The sequence below is a fragment of the Orycteropus afer genome, unplaced genomic scaffold (genome assembly GCF_000298275.1).
Source record: "Orycteropus afer afer isolate SDZICR_OR568_19922 unplaced genomic scaffold, OryAfe1.0 scaffold00041, whole genome shotgun sequence".
Classification (NCBI taxonomy): Eukaryota; Metazoa; Chordata; class Mammalia; order Tubulidentata; family Orycteropodidae; genus Orycteropus; species Orycteropus afer.
The window spans coordinates 6,983,387-7,004,490 of NW_006921628.1; the positions used below are offsets into that span (position 1 = coordinate 6,983,387).

General features: G+C 36.6%; 1 protein-coding gene across 1 annotated transcript in view; it reads left to right on the forward strand.

The window, feature by feature from the left end:
- Positions 1-21,104, forward strand: part of APPL1 (adaptor protein, phosphotyrosine interacting with PH domain and leucine zipper 1) — a 48,270-nt gene that overhangs the window by 25,625 nt on the left and 1,541 nt on the right. Inside the window, exons 9-21 of the mRNA XM_007937262.2 lie at positions 348-430; positions 1,153-1,311; positions 2,257-2,445; positions 6,198-6,240; positions 7,423-7,479; positions 9,843-9,934; positions 12,103-12,285; positions 14,512-14,567; positions 15,519-15,693; positions 15,780-15,816; positions 16,682-16,828; positions 17,296-17,346; positions 17,649-17,738. Coding sequence (XP_007935453.1) covers positions 348-430; positions 1,153-1,311; positions 2,257-2,445; positions 6,198-6,240; positions 7,423-7,479; positions 9,843-9,934; positions 12,103-12,285; positions 14,512-14,567; positions 15,519-15,693; positions 15,780-15,816; positions 16,682-16,828; positions 17,296-17,346; positions 17,649-17,738 — 1,362 coding nt within the window. The remainder of the gene's footprint in view (positions 1-347; positions 431-1,152; positions 1,312-2,256; positions 2,446-6,197; positions 6,241-7,422; positions 7,480-9,842; positions 9,935-12,102; positions 12,286-14,511; positions 14,568-15,518; positions 15,694-15,779; positions 15,817-16,681; positions 16,829-17,295; positions 17,347-17,648; positions 17,739-21,104) is intronic.

The following is a 21,104-nucleotide window of genomic DNA, read 5'->3' on the forward strand; positions in this document are numbered from 1 at the left end:
ATGAGACAAAGTATATGTGAACTGCTGTATGAAAAGTGAATTTACTCTGTAAATCTTCACCCAAATCCTAATTAAAAATAAATAAATAAATAAATAAAAATTAATTAGCATATACCATTTATTACTTATTCAGTTCAAAAGATATAAACAGTTGTACAGTGAAAATTACATCTTGCTCCCTCAGGGACAACATGACCAGTAGAAGTTACTGTAAATGGCAACCTATTTTTATAAAAATCTTTTTTTTTTAAAAACTATGTAATTTGAGATTGTTTCTATGACTGACTTTAAGTATTTTTATGTGTGTATGTGTGTGTTTGTTGAACCCCCCATCCCCCTGGCTCCAGATAAGTTTCTTTAAGATGGGTTCTGAAAATCTCAATGAACAACTGGAAGAATTTTTAACTAATATTGGAACAAGTGTACAGAAGTAAGCAATTTCTTTCTTAAAATTGAAAATTAAATTATGTGAATGGTAATTTAATAGCTAAGTGCCGTAATCTAAAAATGTTTACCATTTAATTTCCTGAGGGAGTATTTTTCCTGCCATGAGTTTATTTCTCTCATGGCCCATGGATGCTTCTTGTTTTTTCATCATCTTTTCCACAGAACACGAACACTGAATATCACAAGTGTCGATTCTGATGTTGATTTTATTGATCATAAACTGGGTTTTATGTCTAAATATAAAAGACATATAATAACAATTATCCATAAGTGAATTTATCTTCAAATTCTCAGTAGTGGGTGATGGATAGGAGATTACTAAATGCGTCTTGCTTTCTATGCAATGAAAGCTTAAAATGAGAGAGAAAGCAGTTCTAATTGAGTTCAAAAGACTGAGTAATGATATGCTAGTCTGAGGTTTGGAGGGAGATCAGAATGATTATTGTTTTAAAGGCACAGTACAGATCAATTTGAAAATTCTCCCAAGTTAGACATTCGGGCATTAGTTTTTGAATTTGGTATTGTTTTTAAAATCAGTAGCAAATAAAATACAAAGCTGTTTTAAAATGTATTCATTTTCTTTACCCACCTATACCACCACTTCTCTTTTTACAAAAACATGTATAAATGAGATATCCATATAAAAGTGATTGGTAAGGAGTTCTTGCCTATTGTTGGTAGTAAATAATCAGTTTTCTGCATTAGTGTTCGCAGGGAAATGGACAGTGATGTAGAGACCATGCAGCAGACAATAGAGGATTTGGAAGTAGCCAGTGACCCGTTATATATACCTGACCCAGACCCCAGCAAATTCCCTGTTAATCGAAATTTAACCCGGAAGGCTGGATACCTTAATGCTAGGAAGTAAGAAAACTATCGTTAATTTTTATATACTGTATATAGTCTATGGTAATACCAAATGAATGTAATATGTACTTCATGTTGCCTGCCAAAGTGTTTTGATTTTCCTAAAGGTTGATCCTTTTTAGTGATGTTAATATTTATGTGAACTTTTTGAAAGGTGAAGTAAAGTGCATGAATATTTTCAAAGGTAAAATTCTGCTTAGATATTTACTGAAAACAGAATTATAAAAAACCCACTGCCGTTGAGTTAATTCCAAGTCATAGCAAGGTCCCTATGAAAGAGTAGAACTGCCCCATAGGGTTTCCAAGGCTGTAAATCTTTATGGAAGCAGACTGCCTCATACTTCTCCCTCTGAGTGGCTGGTGGGTTCAAACCACTGACCTTTTGGTTAGCAGCCCAGTGCTTTAACCACGACACCACTAGTGCTCTAGAAGTATAAAAGAATTGTTTAAATATGTTATTAAGATGGAAATGTTACTAAATATCATTTATATTTGATAAATTTTATCATATTATATCATATATCAAAATATATGTAATTATATGATCTAGTAAAATTTTAGTTTTTACCTGAGGATGTGATAAAGCAAGTTAACTATAACTTACTTTAAATTTAAAATAAATTCTTTGGTTTTGAATATATTCCCTTGGAAATTGAACTGTAACCTATATTCTATGGAACATCATAACAGTTGCATTGCAGTTTGAGAATTTCTAGCCTTGTTTTGAAAAAATATACACACACACACACACACACACATATGAGTCAGTCAACCTATATGAATTTATTTTGGAGGCTGAAAAACTGACAATTATATATTCTTTCTGGTACCTTGATGCCTTTTCCAAGCTTTGTGATGTGCTCTTATTTTTTGTCTGGCTGATGGTGAGGAGATGCCAGATGTGTAGTTATTAAAAAGTGAAAATGTGCTTTCTTCATTTAGTAAAACAGGCTTGGTGTCATCTACCTGGGACAGACAGTTTTACTTCACGCAGGGTGGAAACTTAATGACTCAGGCCCGAGGGGATGTAGCAGGTGGCCTGGCCATGGACATAGACAACTGTTCAGTGATGGCTGTGGACTGTGAAGACAGGCGATACTGTTTTCAGATCACCTCTTTTGATGGAAAAAAGTTAGTAGTTTTTTCTACTATTAGTAAAATCTGTAATATTTTTAACTATCAAATTGCAGGATAATTTCTTTTACAAATGTAATAGACATTTTAGCCTCATTATATATGAAGAAAATTTTTCTTCTTTATTCTTGTAGAAATGAGTTGAATTTTCCTTTCTGACTTGGGTAAATGATTTCTTAATATTTTGAGGCTGACAAAGCAAGGTCCCTGAACTTGCATATGGTAAGACCTTTCTTTGATTTCATGTTAAGAGAATGTCACTGAAAATCCTGCATGACATGGGCGCTGGTTAGTGGAAAGAGCCCCAACCCTGCAACCAGATCTGCTGTTTAATGTGTGTCTGTCGATATGTGACTTTACCACTAGAACTCTATTTCTCTACATGTAAAATGGCTGGAGGATGGGATAGTCATAATCCCTACTTTGAAGAGTAGAAATCTAATATATGCAATGTGTCTAGTGTTATTTTCAAATACTCATCAAACATTTCTGATCAAATTCATTATTTAGTCCAATTCATGTTTATAGTGCCATTTTAAAAACTTCTGTTACTTTTGTATTAAATTAAAACCTATAAAGTAGCATTTAGAAAACAATTTTTTTCCTAAGTTTTATTTATTTTGTTGCTGGTGAGAACATACATAGCAAACCATACAATGATTCAATACTTCCTACATGAATGTTCAGTAATGTTGATTACATTCTTCACGTGGTCCAGCTGTTCTCACCCTCCTTTTCCAAGTTGTTCCTCCCATATTTACATAAACTTAGTGCCCCCTAAGGTTCCTATCTAATCTTTAGAATTGCTGTTGTCAATTTGATCCCATATTGATAGATCTTAAAAGAGCACATACTCAAGGCATATGTTCTATTTACTAGTTAAGCTAATCTATTGTTTATTTTTAAGCTGACTTCAGGGGATGTTTTTGGCTTAAGGTGTAAAGAATATGTCAGGGCAATGGTTTAAGGTGTTTATCTACCTTCCATGGCTCCAGGAAGTCTAGAGTCCATGAGAACATGAAATTCTGTTCTGTATTTTTCCACTTTTGATCAGGATTCATCTGTGGAATCTTTGATAGAAATGTTCAGTAATGGTAGCTGGGCATCATCTACTTCTGTTCTCATGGCACAGGAGGCAGTTGTTCATAGAGACAGTTAGCCACACATCAATTTCCTTCTCTTATTCTTGACCTTCCTCTGTTGCTCCAGGTGAATAGAGACCAATTGTTTTGCCTTGTAGGCCACTTGCAAGCTTTGAAGACCCAGGTACTATGCACTGAACTAGGATGTACAACAGAAGCACTACATATTATTAGTGTGTATATAACTAACCCGTGAAACTAAGATGCTAAACCTCCAAACCAAGGAATCAAATCCTGTGTGTGTGTGGTGAACATAAGCAACCTGAGCAGCTACACTTCTTTTTTCTGTTATTGTTGTAAATATATCTATCACATTTTTGCCAGTGTAACTTTTTACAGGTATACAACTTACTGACAGCAGTTAAAATGATAGGCAGTGCATCCCTACCCTTAATCAATGTAATTTTCCATTACTGTTAACTGTAGTCTCCCTACCCCATCCCCGTTCCTTCTCACTAATGAACTTTGGTCTCTATATATTTGCCTTTTCTTATCTTTTTATATAACTCAAGTTATACAAGAGTTGTCCTTTTGTGATTGGCTTTTTTTGCTCAGCATAATGTCTTCAAGCTCCATCTTTACTTCATCTGCCAATCTAGCTTTTCCTTTCTATCAGGTTACTTTGGAGCAAGAAAAAACAAAAATTAAAATGCAAATTAGATGACTTAATGACTAGAGAATACAATATTTGTATTTGAATAATTCAGACTTAAGTATTCTTTTATCAATGATCAGAATTTCTAATTTTTTGTCAGTGTTTTCCAATTATCTAGAGTCATTTTATGGATATTAAGGCATTTAACAACAACAACAAAAAAAATAAGAGAAGAAATTTTGGTCAATTTTTGACATTGTATTGGTATTTTTGTTCACTGTGAGACATGATTTCTTTACACCACCATCTTCCCAGAATCCTCTAGAATACTTTTTTTTTTAAAGCATAAATAAGATAGGAGTAAGAATAAAAGCTGTAATTTCACCAACCAGAAGCAGTGGTTGTTAACGTCTCGGTTTAATGCCTTCCAATTTTTATCCTAAGTACATTTTTTAAATAGTTGAAGAACTATTGTTTATATAATTTGGAGCTATATCTACTTATTAAAAACATTTCATATGGCTACATTATAATCCATATAAAGATATACATCATAATTGAAATATTTTCCTAATGTTTTAGTTAACTACAGTTTTTTTCCACTTAATTAAAATATTGCCTTGGACCTTTATTAAGAGCACTCTGGTTCTCTGAAGTCATTGTTTTCCTATGTTTATGTACATTATGTGAGATGTTAAGGAGCACTGGTGGTGCAGTGCCTGAGGTATTTGACAGCAAACCAAAAGGTTGGCAGTTCAGACTCAGCAGCCACTCCACAGAAGAAAGACTGGACAATCTACTTCCATAAAGATTTATTGCCTTGGAAACCCAATAGGGGTCGCTATGAGTCAGAATTGACTCGATGGCAGTGGTTTTTTTTTTTTAATTTATTTTTTATTTTTTTACTATAGCTCAATGTCTTTTTTCAAACTGGTTGCTTAATTTTATATTCCTTCTCCAAATGTCTTGAATCTCAATTTCTGTGTCAGCTACAATGTTAGTTATTGGAAGTTCCTGTGTTCATTCACCAAAATTACCTGATTATTGAATTACATTACAGTAAGTACTTTTATCTTGGTGTATTTAGTTTTATGCTAATGTTTAATATGATTTCTCCCTTCACATTCTTGATGTGTGATGCAAATTTGTAAAAATTACTTCTTCCCCAACTTTTAAAATATTAATTTCTAGAGAAAAGCTAAATATACTTGTGTCAGTAATTCTTATATTGAAAATTTTGATTTAACCTTGTTAAAGGAGGAAAAATCAGCAATAAGTAAAGGTAATATTTTCTATTATGATCACTGATTTAAATTTGAAATAAGTATCATAAGGTCAGAAAGTTGAAATACCTTAGTTGACGTGTACCTTTGTCATAGCCTGCCTTTTGAGAACCAGCATTTATTTCCTTTCTAATATACCTTGGCAGAGATAGTCAAAGTCAGAGTTAGAATCTGAGTCCTGATGCCTGAGGCAGTCTTCTTTTCCTGAAATACTGATTTTTTTTTTTCACAAAAAAACCAAAACCCAATGCCATCAAGTTGATTTTGACACATAGCAGTCCCCATAGGGTTTCCAAGGCTGTAAATCTTTATGGAAACAGACTGTCTCATCTTTCTCCCACTGAATGGCTGGTGGGTTTGGACTGCCTACCTTTTGGTTAGCTTGCAAATGAGTTCCAAAAAAAAATCAAACTCACTGCCTTCAAGTCGGATCTGACTCCTAGCGACCGCTCCTTGGGTTTCTGAGGCAGTATCACTACGAAAGTAGATTGACCAGTCTTCCTTTTGAGGGGTGGCTGGTGGGTTTGAACCGCCAGCCTTCTGGTTAGCAGTCAGATGCCTTAGGCACTATGCCACTGCAAATTCTACTCTGTCACAGAGTGTCACCATAAATCAAAATAACTTTATGGCACTTAGCAACCACATAGAGATAAAAAGTTCTTTTAGATCATATTGAAAGTATTTTATAAAAAAGCGGAGGGTCAGACTTCTTCTCTTTTTTCTTTTCAGATCTTCAATTTTGCAAGCAGAGAGTAAAAAGGATCATGAAGAGGTAAAATTTTACATAGCTAATTTCTTCAGCATGAAGAAAATATATCTTTTTATTATAAAATATATATTAATGTGTTCATTATAGAAAATTTGGAAAATTCTAGTCAAGACAAAGGTCTCAAGTTTCTCAGAATTTTACAGCTGGAGGGAACTTAGAAATCATCTCTCTTAAGGGCTAATACTCAGAAATGACCTTGTGACTGGTGCTTTCTGGCAGGCTGTTAACATCATGAGGCGACAGCTTAATTTATTCCCTTCTCTCACTAACCCTCCGAGACAGTATTTGCTAAAGTAAAAGCATAGTGGCAGCCGATGTAGCATGGCAGGAAGCAATTGAAGCACAAAACCTTGGGGAAATGAAAGACAGAAAAACAAAAATTTGGGAGTCTCTGTTCTTCCTCACAATCCTTTTATTTTTGGCTCCATTTTTACTTCTGATCCACCAAATATGGAAGGTAAGATACTACCAAGAACTTAATACTGCAAAACTATCTTGAGAAATATTCTTCCATAAAAATACACCACAGTTTGGTTTTTGACCCAATTTATCTGACATTATAATTGTTTTGGTAAAAGACAAGTTTAGAAATTATGTAGAGTTCTACCTTTATTTATTTCTTGTGGAAAAGAGATGGTATTAAAACTTGCTTTTAGTGTCTAAAGAAGCATAATTGTCTGCTTTCATCAGGGTTTACCAAACACAATAATTAAGTTTAGTGAGACCTGTCATGCATTGATAGAGTGAAGCAAAAGATGTAGAGAAAGAGTTTCTATGTTAATTATGTATAAACTTGAGAGAAGGGAAGTATATATTCACTTGGACTGTATTTAGCTCTTTGTACTGATTTTTATTAGGATATGACTCTAGACTGTGTTGTTTGATGGGAAAGATAAGTACAGATTATTAAATTACAATTGAACATTATTCTATGTTTTTTATTTCCTTGTGTAAAATAAATTCTTAAAAAATTAATAAATCTGCTCAATATTATACCCTTAAATACTACACATATGTAAGTGCATATGTTTATATGAAGGTGTTTTCCTTATAAGGAAGAGCCTGTGTTATTTCTACTGAAACGTTTATTTCATGTGAATATTGAACATTGTCTTTTAGAAAAGAAGCTTTGAAGGTAAAAAAAAATATATTATTCACATTTTTCTATTTTTTTTCCTCTTACAGTGGATCTGTACAATAAACAACATATCTAAGCAAATATATTTAAGTGAAAATCCAGAGGTAATTATTTTATGGTATCCAGATCTAGCACATTGGAGTAATTTTATGGTTTACATGGCTTTTATTAATTGTCATAATTTCTCAAGGTCTGTAATGTTTTGATATTGAATTGGTAGCTTTAATGTATCATATATGTAATGAGTGGCTGATCTTCCTAGAACAAGATATTATTTCAGAAAGTACTGAAATTAGTCAATCAGCAAATATTTACTGGGTATCAGGTCTGTATTTAGCACTCTGTTGAGCACCACAAAGAATGAGGATACAAAAATAAATAAATAAATAAGCCATGGCATCTGCCTTCCAGGAGTGTGGCTGTATGGGGAAGCACAACTAAAACTTTTTAGGCATGTCACATGAAGCATTGTCTAATTGAAAGTGAACGGTAGTGACTAAAAGCTTACATTTAGAGGATGTTAAGATCATTGTGAACATTAGAGAAAGCTCTGTGGGGATGGTGGAAACCTGACTGGGTAAGATTTGTCTGTGTTTTGAGGAAAAGAGAGGGTGTTGCAGATGAGAGCATAAAAACAAAAACACAAAGACAGAATTAGGATGTATATGAAAATTGTAGTGTAATTGGGGATGAAAGTTATTGTTGGAGAATAAGAGCAAAGTGAAATGTGCATACAAATCAGCTGGGGGATATTGTTAGAATGCATGTTCTGACTTGGTGGGTATGGGATGAGATAGCTTGAACTCCTAGTTTTGCCAGATTATACTTTGAGTAGCAAGGGTATTAAACCAGATGAATCCAGGAGTGTGGACATAGTCATAGGTGCAGTACATGCCTGCAGAATCTGATGAAACAGAACTGTTGAAGGACTCGGGAAGGAGTCAGGTGGGTCCACACTGCAGTAGGATTGGGCAAAGCCTTGGCCCTGGGGCAGGACCTGTCTGTTCTCTGCTAGTCATGGTAGGCTTGCTTAGTTGTGCTAAGAACTCTGGGTGCGTTCCAGGGCTGGGTCGGGGCTGAAGATTTCAGCTGAGGCAAAGCAGGGCTGATTTTTTTGGAAACCCTAACCCTTCTAAGTCTTAAGCTACTGTTCCTGTAAGGGTGGATTAGAGGGAAAGGTCTGGGGACTCATAGGGGAGGCCATTAGTTCAAGCATGAACTGAGGGTCTGAATGGGATAATAACCAGGCAGAGGAAGAGAGAAGAAAAATGAATCAGAGAAATAGGTAAAAAGAAATTGACTGGACAGTTAGTGACTGATGAAGGAGACAGATGCTGAAGATGATGCCCAAATTGTAAGCCTGAGTGAAGGGAAGAACAGGTTGGAATACAGTCTTTTTTTTTATCACGTGATTATTAGGTGCCAGCCAAGACACACAATTTGGATGTCCAGGAGGAAGTTTTCAAACAAAGACACAAAAACATATGACTTCTAAAATATTAGTAATTTCTCTTAGTTTTATGATAATCTTAGGAGTGTAATTATAGAAAATCATTGCCAACTGTAGATAAGCCTTTTGTTTTTTGTCACTTGATCTCCTGCCAATCTAGCTTTTCCTAAAAACATTTAAAAATAAAATGCAAATTAGATGACTTATTTTAATGTCTAGAGAATATGGTATTTGGATTTGAATCATTCAGACTTTTTTTTTTTAATATTATCAGTATTTCTAGTTTTTTTGTCAGTGTTTTTCAGATTATGTAGAATTATTTTATAGGTATTAATGAGAGAAGAAATTTTGGTCCACTTTATACTGTATTGCTATTTTTGCTTACTGAGACATATATATGCAAAAATATGTTACTTTTTTAAATTTAAATAGTATTTATTTAGGCAGTGCCTTAAATAAAACCGTAAGACTAAAAATCTTTCTTATGGAAAGGTTTCTTTTAAATTTTGGCCTGAAAATACTCATGTTGGCCTTATAAATACATGAAATTTCTGAGCATAAATGTATTCTGGAAATTATGAAAACCTCAGCGTCATAGTTATAATACTAACTCATGTTTTGTGAATGTCCCTACTCCTTCTAAATTTTTTAATTTGACAAACATACTGAGTACCTACCCTCTCAAGCCCTGTGCTGGCTGCTGGCAGTATAGTGGTAAACAAATCTCAATCCAAAAAATCTAATAGCTATAAACTTCAAAAACCAGTATTTTTTTATTATGTATATTAGTAAAAAAAACAGATTTTTTTTTCCTTGATAGGAAAGAAAAGCAAACGTAAGTTTAGTGAAGTTAGTTACATGTCTTAATACTAAGAGAATGTAGAACTACTGTAATAGCTCCAATTTGTATTTTATGTATAACTCAAAAGCATTTTGACAAATAGAGTCAGACTTTTGGTTTTCTTACTTTACTAATATTAGTACTTTTTTTTTTTGAAAACAAAAAAATTGAAACAGGAAATTGCTGCTCGAGTCAATCAGTCAGCTCTGGAAGCTGTTACCCCTTCTCCGTCTTTCCAGCAGAGGCACGAGAGCCTGCGGCCAGCAGGGTGAGTTACCAGCCTGTGAGGGTTATTTAAAGATCTTTATGGGCTATTTAAAGTGTTAGCAAACACTTTTTTGTAGTACTACTTAGATTAGTAATAAATAGTTCCCCAAACAACCTACAAAGCATACCTTTAAATAGGTAAATTTCCAAGCTTGCTAAAGCTGGTGAATGATGATTGCAGATTTCCCTAGTGTTTCCAGTGAATCTCTAGATTAGGTAATTCATGTTTTTATATTTAATAATTGGAAACACTCCAGCACTAGTAGCTAAGTTCAACAAGACAGAAAATAACAAATGCTGGCGAGGTTGTGGAGAGATTGGGACTCTCATACACTGCTGGTGGGACTGTAAAATGGTACAACCATTGTGGAAAGCAGTATGGCGATTCCTTCAAAAGTTGGAAATACAAATACCATTTGACCCAGCCATCCCATTACTAGGTATATACCCTAGAGAAGTGAGAGCCATGACAAGAACAGATACTTGCACGTTGATGTTCATCGCAGCACTATTTACAATAGCCAAAACTTGGAAACAACCTAGATGTCCATCACCTGAGGAATGGATAACCAAACTTTGGTACATTCACACAATGGAATACTATGCAACGCTAAAGAATAATGTAGAATCTGCAAAACACCGCATAACATGGATGAACTTGGAGGACATTATGCTGAGTGAAATAAGTCAGTCACAAAAGGACAAATATTATATAAGTCCGTTACTGTAAAACTTAAGGAAAGGTTTATCTATTGGAGGAAATTTTCTTTGTTGGTTACCAGGGGTGGGAGGGGAGGGAAGGGAACGCTGTTAGATAGATAGTGATAAATACTGATTTGGGTGAAGAGAACGGCAATGTACCAAATGGGAGTGACCAATATGGCACCATTGAGGATGAGAAAGACATAGAGAGGTACATGGGAAGTACAGACAACAAATATGAACCCTTTTGCATATACAGTACTGAGTTGTCAGTGAAGGCAAACAGGGATATATGGACGGATAGATAGGTGGACAGGCTAAACAATTAGGTATGTCTAAATGGGGAGGGTATCCAAGAGCATATATAGGGTTGGCAGACAATGGTCCTATAAGTTTATGTAAGTGATCAGAATTCCCAGGTGTATAGTAGAGCTGACAAGGGGCAAGGTTGTGGTCATTGCTTGGTCACAGCCAGCTACCCAGAGGGACCGAGTAGTCGATCCTGTGGGCTTGGGACCATAGTCGCAGGGGACATCAAGCTCAATTGGCATAACATACTATACAAAACATTGTTCCACCTCCTACTTTGGCGAGTAGCGACTGGGATCTTAAAAGCTAGCAAGCTGCCATCTAGATGCAACAATGGGTGTCTCCTCGTCAAGAAGAAAGAAGAAAACCAAATGAATGGAAACAATCAGTCCTAGCGACTGGTACACCATCTGATCTGCAACCTATACAACTATGAGACCAGAAGAACTAGATGGTGCCCGGCTACCACTGTCATCCACTTGGAAGGGATGTACAAGATCCTGCATAGAGAGGGAGAACAATGTGGAACAAAACTCAAAATCATTTGGAGGCAAAAAAAAAAAAAAAAGAAGAAGGTGGGGACCAGGTTTGCTGGTCCAGTAAAGCCTGGTGAAACCACTGAGACTATGACCCCTAGCTGCCCTTCAGGTCTGGGATTGAACCCACACCTGTGGTTTCCAGCCAAACAAAGAACAGGCAAGTGAGTTAAACATTTACCTCAAGTAGACACATACCATGGAGAGAACAATCATGGGAGAAGGAAGGGCTGCTTATGCACAGGGAGACAGCTCAGGGCGCAGAAGAGTATGGAGGGATGGACACTGGGAAGAGGTAACTATGGGGAGGAAGTGGGAGGGGAGCTGTTGCATTGTAAATTTTGGTCAATGACATGAGACAAAGTATATGTGAACTGCTGTATGAAAAGTGAATGTACTCTGTAAATCTTCACCCAAATCAAAATAAAATTAAAAAAAAAAAATGGAAACAAAGAAGTCTGTAGTTAAATAAGTAGCTATGAATTAGGATTGTGCTTTTATTGAAATTTGTTAAAACTGACTTCTTATAAAATTAGGTTTTCTTTTCTCATAATTGGTTAAATATTTGTTTTCCACAAGAGGAAACTAAATGCAATGCCTTCTCATTTTCTTCTGTGCTTAGACAATCTCGGCCTGCAGCAGTTCGAACCAGCAGTTCGGGATCTTTAGGTTCTGAGGGAACAAATTTGGCTGCCCTCTCTTTAGATTCCCTTGTTGCCCCAGACACACCAATACAATTTGACATCATTTCTCCTGTGTGTGAAGATCAGCCCGGCCAAGCAAAAGCCTCTGGCCAGGGAGGCAGGTGGGTGATAGCATCGCAGTAACATTGTTCTCTGGTCTGTAAGGTATTTGATTGCATTTCTACACTTGCAAGTCATTTCTCACGTCAGCTGCGTTGTATTTTCTTTAAGGAGCTCTGGTAGCACAGTGCCTAAGGCATCTGATTGCTAACCAGAAGGTTAGTGGTTCAAACCCACTAGCCAATCCATGGAAGCAAGACTGGGCAGTTTACTTCCGAAAGGATTTTCTGCCTCGGAAACCCAGAAGGGGGTTGATGTGAGTTGGGATCGACTCCATGGCAGTGGGTATTTGGTTAACGTAATTACGATAATGTTAAAGAAATATGGCAGGTTTTCTTCGTGTCTGTCTACTACCTCAGTAAGTGAATTAAGATAATTTATTTTTTTAATATTTTATTTTATGGGCACATAACCTTCAGGAGGGGAAAAAGCTGTAGTTTCGCATGTAGTATAAAAATTGTCCTTTTTTTTTTTTTAATACTTTTTTTTTTTTGGTTGCTGTTTGGAGAATATGCACAGCAGAACATGCACCAATTCAACCATATCTACATGTACAGTTCCCTGAAACTGATTACATTCTTCAGGTTGTGTAACCATCTCACCCTCCTTTTCTGAGTTGTTCCTCCCCATTAACATAAAGTCAGCACTCCTTCACTTTTCCTACCTCATCTTCTGAGTTGTTCTTGTGAGTTTGATCCCATACAGATTGATGCAAAAGAGCACAATGCTTAAGGCAGATACTCTTTACTAGTTAAGCTAAGTTATTGCTTGGTTTGAAGATGACTTCAGGGGATATTTTTGATTTAAGATTTAAAGATTATTTCAGGGTAGTAGTTTCAGGGGTTCATCCAGCCTTTAGATAATTTAGTTTTAAAAATATTTTAATTCTTAATTCCTTTTCACATCTACTGCTTGTGTATTTGCTCTTAAAATTTCCTAAGAAAGTTGATAGTCTTGTCTTTAGGTTGTGACAATATTTTAAAACGTGTGGGGGTGAAACATGTGCTATAGGTTTATCAGAAAATACTATTTTGTAGCAGAATAAGAAATCTCCAGGGAGGTACTAAACCAGTATCACTACTATGAATTATTAATAAATCATTTTTTGTTTATGGGAGCTCTGGTGGCGTAGTGCCTAAGGCATTTGACTGCTAACCAGAAGGTTGGCGGTTCAAACCCACCAGCCACTCCTTGGAAGGAAGATGGGGCAATCTACTTCTGTAGTGATACCACCTCGGAAACCCAAGGAGCAGTCGCTATGAGTCAGATCTAACTCGACGGCAGTGAGTTTGATTTTTTTGGTTTTTCTTTTGTTTATGTAATGAGAAATATCCTTATCAAAGCAGTTAAAATTAATTTCTTTGCCTTTGGATGAAGGAAATGTGACTTAAGACAAATCATACATTGATTGGGTTTAATGCCTAATAAGTTGATAATAGACATTAATTTGGATATACGTGGCTGTGACCAAGAATAAGTAATTTACATTTCATCACAGAAGCATATTTAGCATTTGATATAGGTGAAACAGTAATTAAGGAGATCAGTTTCATGCTATCTTAGTGCCAGTGTTATTTTAGAACTACTTAGCTCTCTGCTTCTAAAACCTGAGTTGTACTTTGATCTTTCCTTGTGGATGTGCCAAGTGCCAAACACACTAAAGAGGGAGGTATCTTCCATCTCCAATTCATTTTTCTTCCTTCCATTCTGTTACTTATACATTGATAAATTTGGATCTAAAACTATACAGTGTTCAAATCCTTAGAGTTAACTTGCTCCATGTTCTTAGAGAACCTAAAAAGAGGTTTTGGCAATCTCACTAAATGCCTGAATTTTTTTTCAGTCAGGTAACACTGAAACTCAACAGATACTTCCTCTGTGCTTACTTACTTAAATTCATGAACTTTTGTAACAGGGTTTATTATGATACTCATTTGTGTGTGTGTGTTTAAACTTCTCGTCTGTCCATGTTTTCTGAAATGCAGCAATATTGGGTTCAACCTGTGAGCTCAGTTACTGTGTGAAGGCAGGGGCCTTTGTCACAATAATTTGGTCATCAGTAATGTTCCTTAATAGGATGGCACATTTTATAGAGCTTTTCTTTTTAAAATGTATGCATTTGTGACTCTTTGATTTTTAACTCTGGTTTTAATAAGATTGAAATGTCTTCCATGTTGCTCTTGGTAACTGACAATTGGTTCACATTTTTCTCCCCCCAAACTTCTTAGACGTACAAATCCATTTGGAGAATCTGAAGGAGGTACTACAAAATCTGAAACTGAAGGTAAAAATAGATGTGAGGTATTATTATATTTTAGAAATTCTTCTCAACAGTAAACTGTGTGAAGAATTTGTCATTTATAATTGTTTTGCTACAATTTAAAAAAAAAAACACTGCTGTTGAGTCGGATCCAACTCACAGTGACCTGCTTTGGGTAACTGAGGTGGTAAATCTTTATGGAAGTAGATTGCCCGGTCTTCTTTCCATGGAGTGGTTGGTGGGTTTGAACTGCCAACCTTCTGGTTAGCAGTCAAATGCTTTGTTATGTCTGTCGAGTTGGTCCCGACTCATAGTGACCCCTCCTTGGGTTTCTAAGGCAGTATCACTATGGAAGGAGATTGCCTAACCTTCCTTCTGAGGAGTGGCTGGTGGGTTTGAACCATCAGCCTCCTGGTTAGCAGTCAAGTGCCTTAGGCACTATGCCACCAGAGCTCCCGTCAAATGCCTTGGGCACTGAGAATACTCCGCTTTAATGTTATCTTCCAAATTTTCTACTCATAATGCATTTTAAGCAACAGAACTTTATCTAGTTAAGATAGTGTTATTCACACAAAATTATAGAATATCACACTTTTGACTTAATAGGCAAGTTTTCCTATGCATAAGATATTTTTAAGACTTTTTTAATAGCTGATGTTTCACTTCTAGTATTGGAGCATAACTTTTCTTCTAGTAGCCATTTATCTTGACACAATTTCAAAGTTAAAGAAAGTTATAAAATTATATATGAAATTTCTTTTATACAGAACTACCAGTTGTTGAAAAATAACATTTTGTTATTTGAGTTTGAGACCTTCACTTTCCTATAACTTGAACACTGGAGTTAGGAGTTATTTCTAAATAGCTCTGCTAGGTTGAATTTTTCACTGGCAAATCTAAAAGGAAGCAGTGTATTTTATTTTGTAGGAAAAAAAGTGGGATTTAAAAATACTAATTTGCCTTGTTCTGTTACAGATTCTATTCTTCATCAGTTATTTATTGTCCGATTCCTTGGTTCTATGGAGGTGAAATCAGATGACAATCCAGATGTTGTTTATGAAACAATGCGCCAGATCTTAGCTGCCCGGGCCATCCATAACATCTTCCGTATGACAGAATCACATTTATTAGTCACTTGTGACTGTTTAAAGTAAGTAGTAACCCTTCCCTCAAAAAAACTGTCAGAGAAAAAAGGTCTACATAATCTTGGTTTAATTAAAATTTGTTTTAATATAGGTTAATTGATCCACAGACACAAGTTACAAGACTCACGGTGAGTTCTATATGTTTATAGCTTTATCTTTGTGCATATACGTCTATATACATTATCTTGGCCCTATATATTCAAATATATGGTAGTATCAATTATAATTGGTCTTTTAGTCATGTTATAGTTATGTCTATGGCCATCTCTCCTTACGGTTATTATTGAACATTCCATATAACTTAAAGAATCAATGATATCTGTTTATCCCTTATTTAGGGAGCACATAGATTTCTGGCTGGCACATACGGTTTGTGCTTGACTGCTAATCTAAATGTTGATGGTTCAGACATAACCCAGCAGCACTGTGGAAGAAAGGCCTGGTAATCTGCTTCCATACAGATTACAGCCAAGAAAACCCTGTGGACCAGTCCGACTCTGTAACATAAGGGGTTGCCATGAGTTGAAATCAACTCAATAGCAAGGGTTTAGTTTGATTTGGTTTGGTTAGGGAGCATATGTCATACAACAAAGAAAGTAACAGCATTGCATTTATTTTATAATCATCTATTTTGAAATAGCTGGGAGTGTGTTCCTGTTTAGTCATTTAATAATATAAAACATTTTGGAAGCTCTGGTGGCGTAGCATGTAAAGCATTTGACTGCTAACCAGAAGGCTGGCAGTTCTAACCCACCAGTCACTCACTCCTCAGAAGGAAGACTGGGCAATCTACTTTTGGTTGAATTTCACTTTCCAAGATGTGTTAATGGCCAATAAAACAAATTCTGTATTCAATAACCTCTTGTTCTGCTACATTATTTGTTCTTAGATTGCCAATCTGTTAAGAAAAAAATGGTGTTAATGTTCTATTTAAGAGTGCTGCTATAATGATTTGAAAAATCTCATGTTTGCTTCTGATGTCTTCTGTGGCAGTTTCCATTACCCAGTGTAGTTTTGTATGCTACACACCAGGAAAATAAGCGGCTTTTTGGATTTGTGCTTCGGACATCAGGAGGGAGAAGTGAGAGTAACTTGTCATCAGTCTGCTATATATTTGAGTCAAACAATGAGGGGGAAAAGGTACATAGCTTTTCAAAATACATTTCTGTTGTGAAATAGAGTTCACAGTCACAGTTTTACTAAGATTTCTGGAAAAAATCTCAGCCTGGTCCAACTAAGCTGCTTCACCCAAGCATGTTCCTTTGAAGAGAGCCAAGCTGACAGGTTGGATGTTGTGACTCCAGAGCTCTCATTTTCCTGGCCATTGATGGCTGGTGGAATCAGTAATTTTCACATGTGATCAGCTTAGGGCAGCATCAGTGGCTGCTTTGCTTCATTCTTTGCAGTAATGTACTTGAAGTAACAAGAAGTGGGGCACATGAAGGAGGTGAGAGCTCACACAAAGACTTGGCTTTGGGTGAATCAACCTTTTTGAGGCAGTATATTATGCTAAATTATAAAACTATTTACATCAGTTGTTTGGATACTTGAAGTTATTACCTTGATGTGAGAAATGCCTGAGTTTTTCCAACTTTTTCTCCTTTTAGATTTGTGATTCTGTTGGACTGGCAAAACAGATAGCCTTACATGCTGAACTGGTAAGAATTTAAGATCCCTAATTATCCAAGAATGTTAACTAAAGTCATATATATAATATAAGATCTGTCCTATTAGCAAGTAAATAAAATGATTCTCCTTTAAGTACAGTGGATACTATTGTAGTTAAAGAGTTTAGAATTTGGATAAATGGCTATGATAGAATATAGATTTTTGGTGTGCTTTGTCATATATAAATGCAAAACATACTTGAAAAAGGTTACAAAGATAATATTAATTGAAATTTCTAAAATTTAAAGTTATTTCATATCTAATTCATTGGTTTTATTCATTTATTATTCAGAATCGTAGGGCATCAGAGAAGCAAAAAGAAATAGAGAGAGTAAAAGAGAAGCAACAGAAAGAACTCAGTAAACAAAAGCAAATCGAAAAGGTAGGCAGCCCTGAAGTCTGCATCTTCTTCTTCTGTGCTGTTTATAGGATTTCTTTAATTCAACACTGTGACTTCCAAATTTTGAATTTCCAAATGATGACCCGCTGTTAGTTGCTCACCTACTTCATAACCAGATGATTCACAGCACAGCATAGCCTTTTGATATGTTATTTGCATTGTAATTACAATGGCATGTAGTATGACTGGTTGTTTAACAAACATACCAGAGCTTTCATACTCCAGGGAGGGTTATCTCTAGGGTAGTAGGCTTTAGAGAGACTACAGAGACTTAACTGCCATCGTTGAAAGCCGTATTGTCTTTTTGAGTCCATAGCCTAGAGGAGAGTGAGAAAGATATATGTAGTGTTTGTTATTTTTTTCAAATGTTGCCAGGAGTGTCAAGTCATTGTCCCTCAATAGGATAGTTTTTTTTTGGGGGGGAGCTTTGATGCTTTTTTTAATCATAGTGAAATATGTAATAAGAAAATATTTGCCATTTTAACCATTTTTAAGTGTACGATTCAGTGACATGAATTACATCCACCATATTGTATAACTGTCACCACTATCCAACAGGATAATTTTAAGGTAGAAAAATTTCAGAGAAAAATCTGGAAAATATATTGGGTAGGTGATCCATGAGATGGTAAGGGTTGGTTATGGTACACTGCTGGTGGGACTGTAAAATGATACAACCACTGTGGAAAATGGTATGGCATTTCCTTAAAAAGCTGGAAATAGAAATACCATTTGATCCTGCAATCCCATTACTAGGTACATATCCTAAAGAAGCACTACAGTAGCAAAGAGATGGAGACAAGCTTAAGTGCCCATCAGTGGAGGAATGGATAACCAAACTGTGGTACTTACACACAATGGAATACCATGCAACTCTAAAGAATCATGTAGAATCCATGAAAGACCTCATAACATGGGTGAACTTAGGACATTATGCCGAGTGAGATAAGTCAATCACAGAAAGACAAATACTATATTGTTGTTGTTATGTGCCGTCAAGTCGGATCCAACTCATAGCAACCCCTCCTTGGGTTTCCGAGGCAGTATCACTACAGAAGTAGATTGCCCAACCTTCCTTCCGAGGAGTGGCTTGTGGGTTTGAACCGCAGCCTTCTGGTTAGCAGTCAGGTGCCTTAGGCACTATGCTACCAGAGCTCCCACTATTATAAAAAGTCAAGGAAAAGTTTATTTATGGAAGGAAACTTTCTTTGTTGGTTGCTGGGGGGGATGGCAGGAGAGGGGAGGGAAACTTGCTAGATAGCTAAGAGACAAGTATTGATTTCAGTGAAGGGAAAGGCAATATAACAAAAGCCAGTGACCAACACAGTTAACACTAAGGAAAAGGAAGACACAGAGAGGTGCACAAGAGGTATAGACAACATAGTCAAATACTTCTACATACACAATATTGCATTATCAGTAATAACAAACATCAATCTGTAGGTGGATACGTAGGTAGAGAGGTTACAGAATTAGGTATGTCTCAGTAAAGGGAACATACCCATGGCCCATTATGCTAAGTGAAATAAGTCAGTCTGTGCTGCAGTGCAACACACTGCAGTCGAGTCAGATCTGATTCATAGCAACCCCTCCTTGGGTTTCCAAGGCAGCATCACTACGGAAGTAGATTGCCCAACCTCCCTTCCAAGGAGTGGCTGGTGGGTTTGAACCACCAGCCTCTGGTTAGCAGTCAAATGCCTTAGGCACACCACCACCAGAGCTCCCAAGTCAGTCTAAGAAGGACAAATATTGTATTAGTCCACTGTTGTAAAAAGTCAAGGAAAGGTTTATATATGGAAAGAAACTTTCTTTGTTCATTACCAGCGAGATGATATATAAGTTTGGCAGACGATATTTTTACATGTGTATTTGTATGTGCTATAAGAATCTCCAGGAGCTCTGGTAGCATAGTGGCTAAGACACTTGCCTGCTAACCAGATGGCTGGCGGTTCAAACCCACCAGCCACTCCTCGGAAGGAAGGTTGGGCAATCCTACTTCCATAGTGATATTGCCTCGGAAACCCAAGAAGGGGTCGCTATGAGTCAGGGCTGACTCGACAGCACATAACAACAACAACAACATAAGAATCTCCATGTATATAATAGGGCTAATAGGGTAAAGTTACGATAACTTCTTAGCCACAGCCGGCCACCCTGAGGGAACAAGGTGCTGGGCCTGTGAGCTTGGGATCATGGTCGCGGGGAACATCAAACTCAACTGGCATGATGTACTACACAAAAACATTGTTCTGCATCCTACTTCGGTGAATAGCAAATGGGATCTTAAAAGCTCACAAGTGGCCATCTAAGACAACAATTGGTATTTCCTCCTCTGGAGAAAAAAGAATGAAAAAACCCAAAGATATATGGAAACAGTTGCTCCAAGGGACTAGTGGACCATGCAAACCTCAGCCTGCATGACCCTGAGACCAGAAGAACTAGCTGGTGCTGGGCTACCACTGTCAACCACTCGGAAAGGAATTAAAATAGGAGATCCTGGATAGAGTGGGTGAGAAATGGGGAACAAAACTCCAAATCATAAAAAAGACCAGGCTTACTGGTCTAATACCCTGTACCCCCAAAAAAACCAAACTCACTGCCATCGACTTGATTCCAACTCATAGTGACCCCTTTGGGTTTCTGAGGTGATAAATCTTTATGGAAGTAGCTTGCCCAATCTTCCTTTGGAGTGGCTGGTAGGTTTGAACCACCAGCCTTCTGGTTAGCAGTCAGATGCCTTATGCATTACACCACCAGAGCTCTATTAGTCTGATAGAGATTGGTAGAACCCCCAAGACTATATAGCCCCTAGTCAGCCTTCAGGCCTGGAATTGAACTCAGTCTAACAGTAGACAAGTGTATAAGGTGAACATTTACACCAGGTAGGTATACTCTTTAGAACAGTCAGTCATGGGAGATCAGAAGGGCAGTATTTGCACAGAGAGATAGCTTAGAGGGCAGGAGTGCATAGGAAAGTAGGACATGGGGAAAAGGTAAACAGTGGGAAAAAGTGGGAACAGAGCTGTTACATTATGGGGTTTGCAGTCAGTGTCATGAAACAATGTGTATGCACTGTTGTATGGAAATGAAAAGTCTGTTATGGGTGGTGGCATTGGCAGTAGGAATGGCAAAGAGGGAACAGCTGTGGGATACTTAATACAAACAAATCAGGAAGAATTGGAAATGACTAGATGTGGACAGAGGTGAGAGAAACAGCAAAGATGATGAAGTCAGGCTTCTTTAACAGTCTAGGCTTGAGGATGAGAAAGACATAGAGAGGTACATGGGAAGTACAGACAACAAATATGAACCCTTTTGCATATACAGTACTGAGTTGTCAGTGAAGGC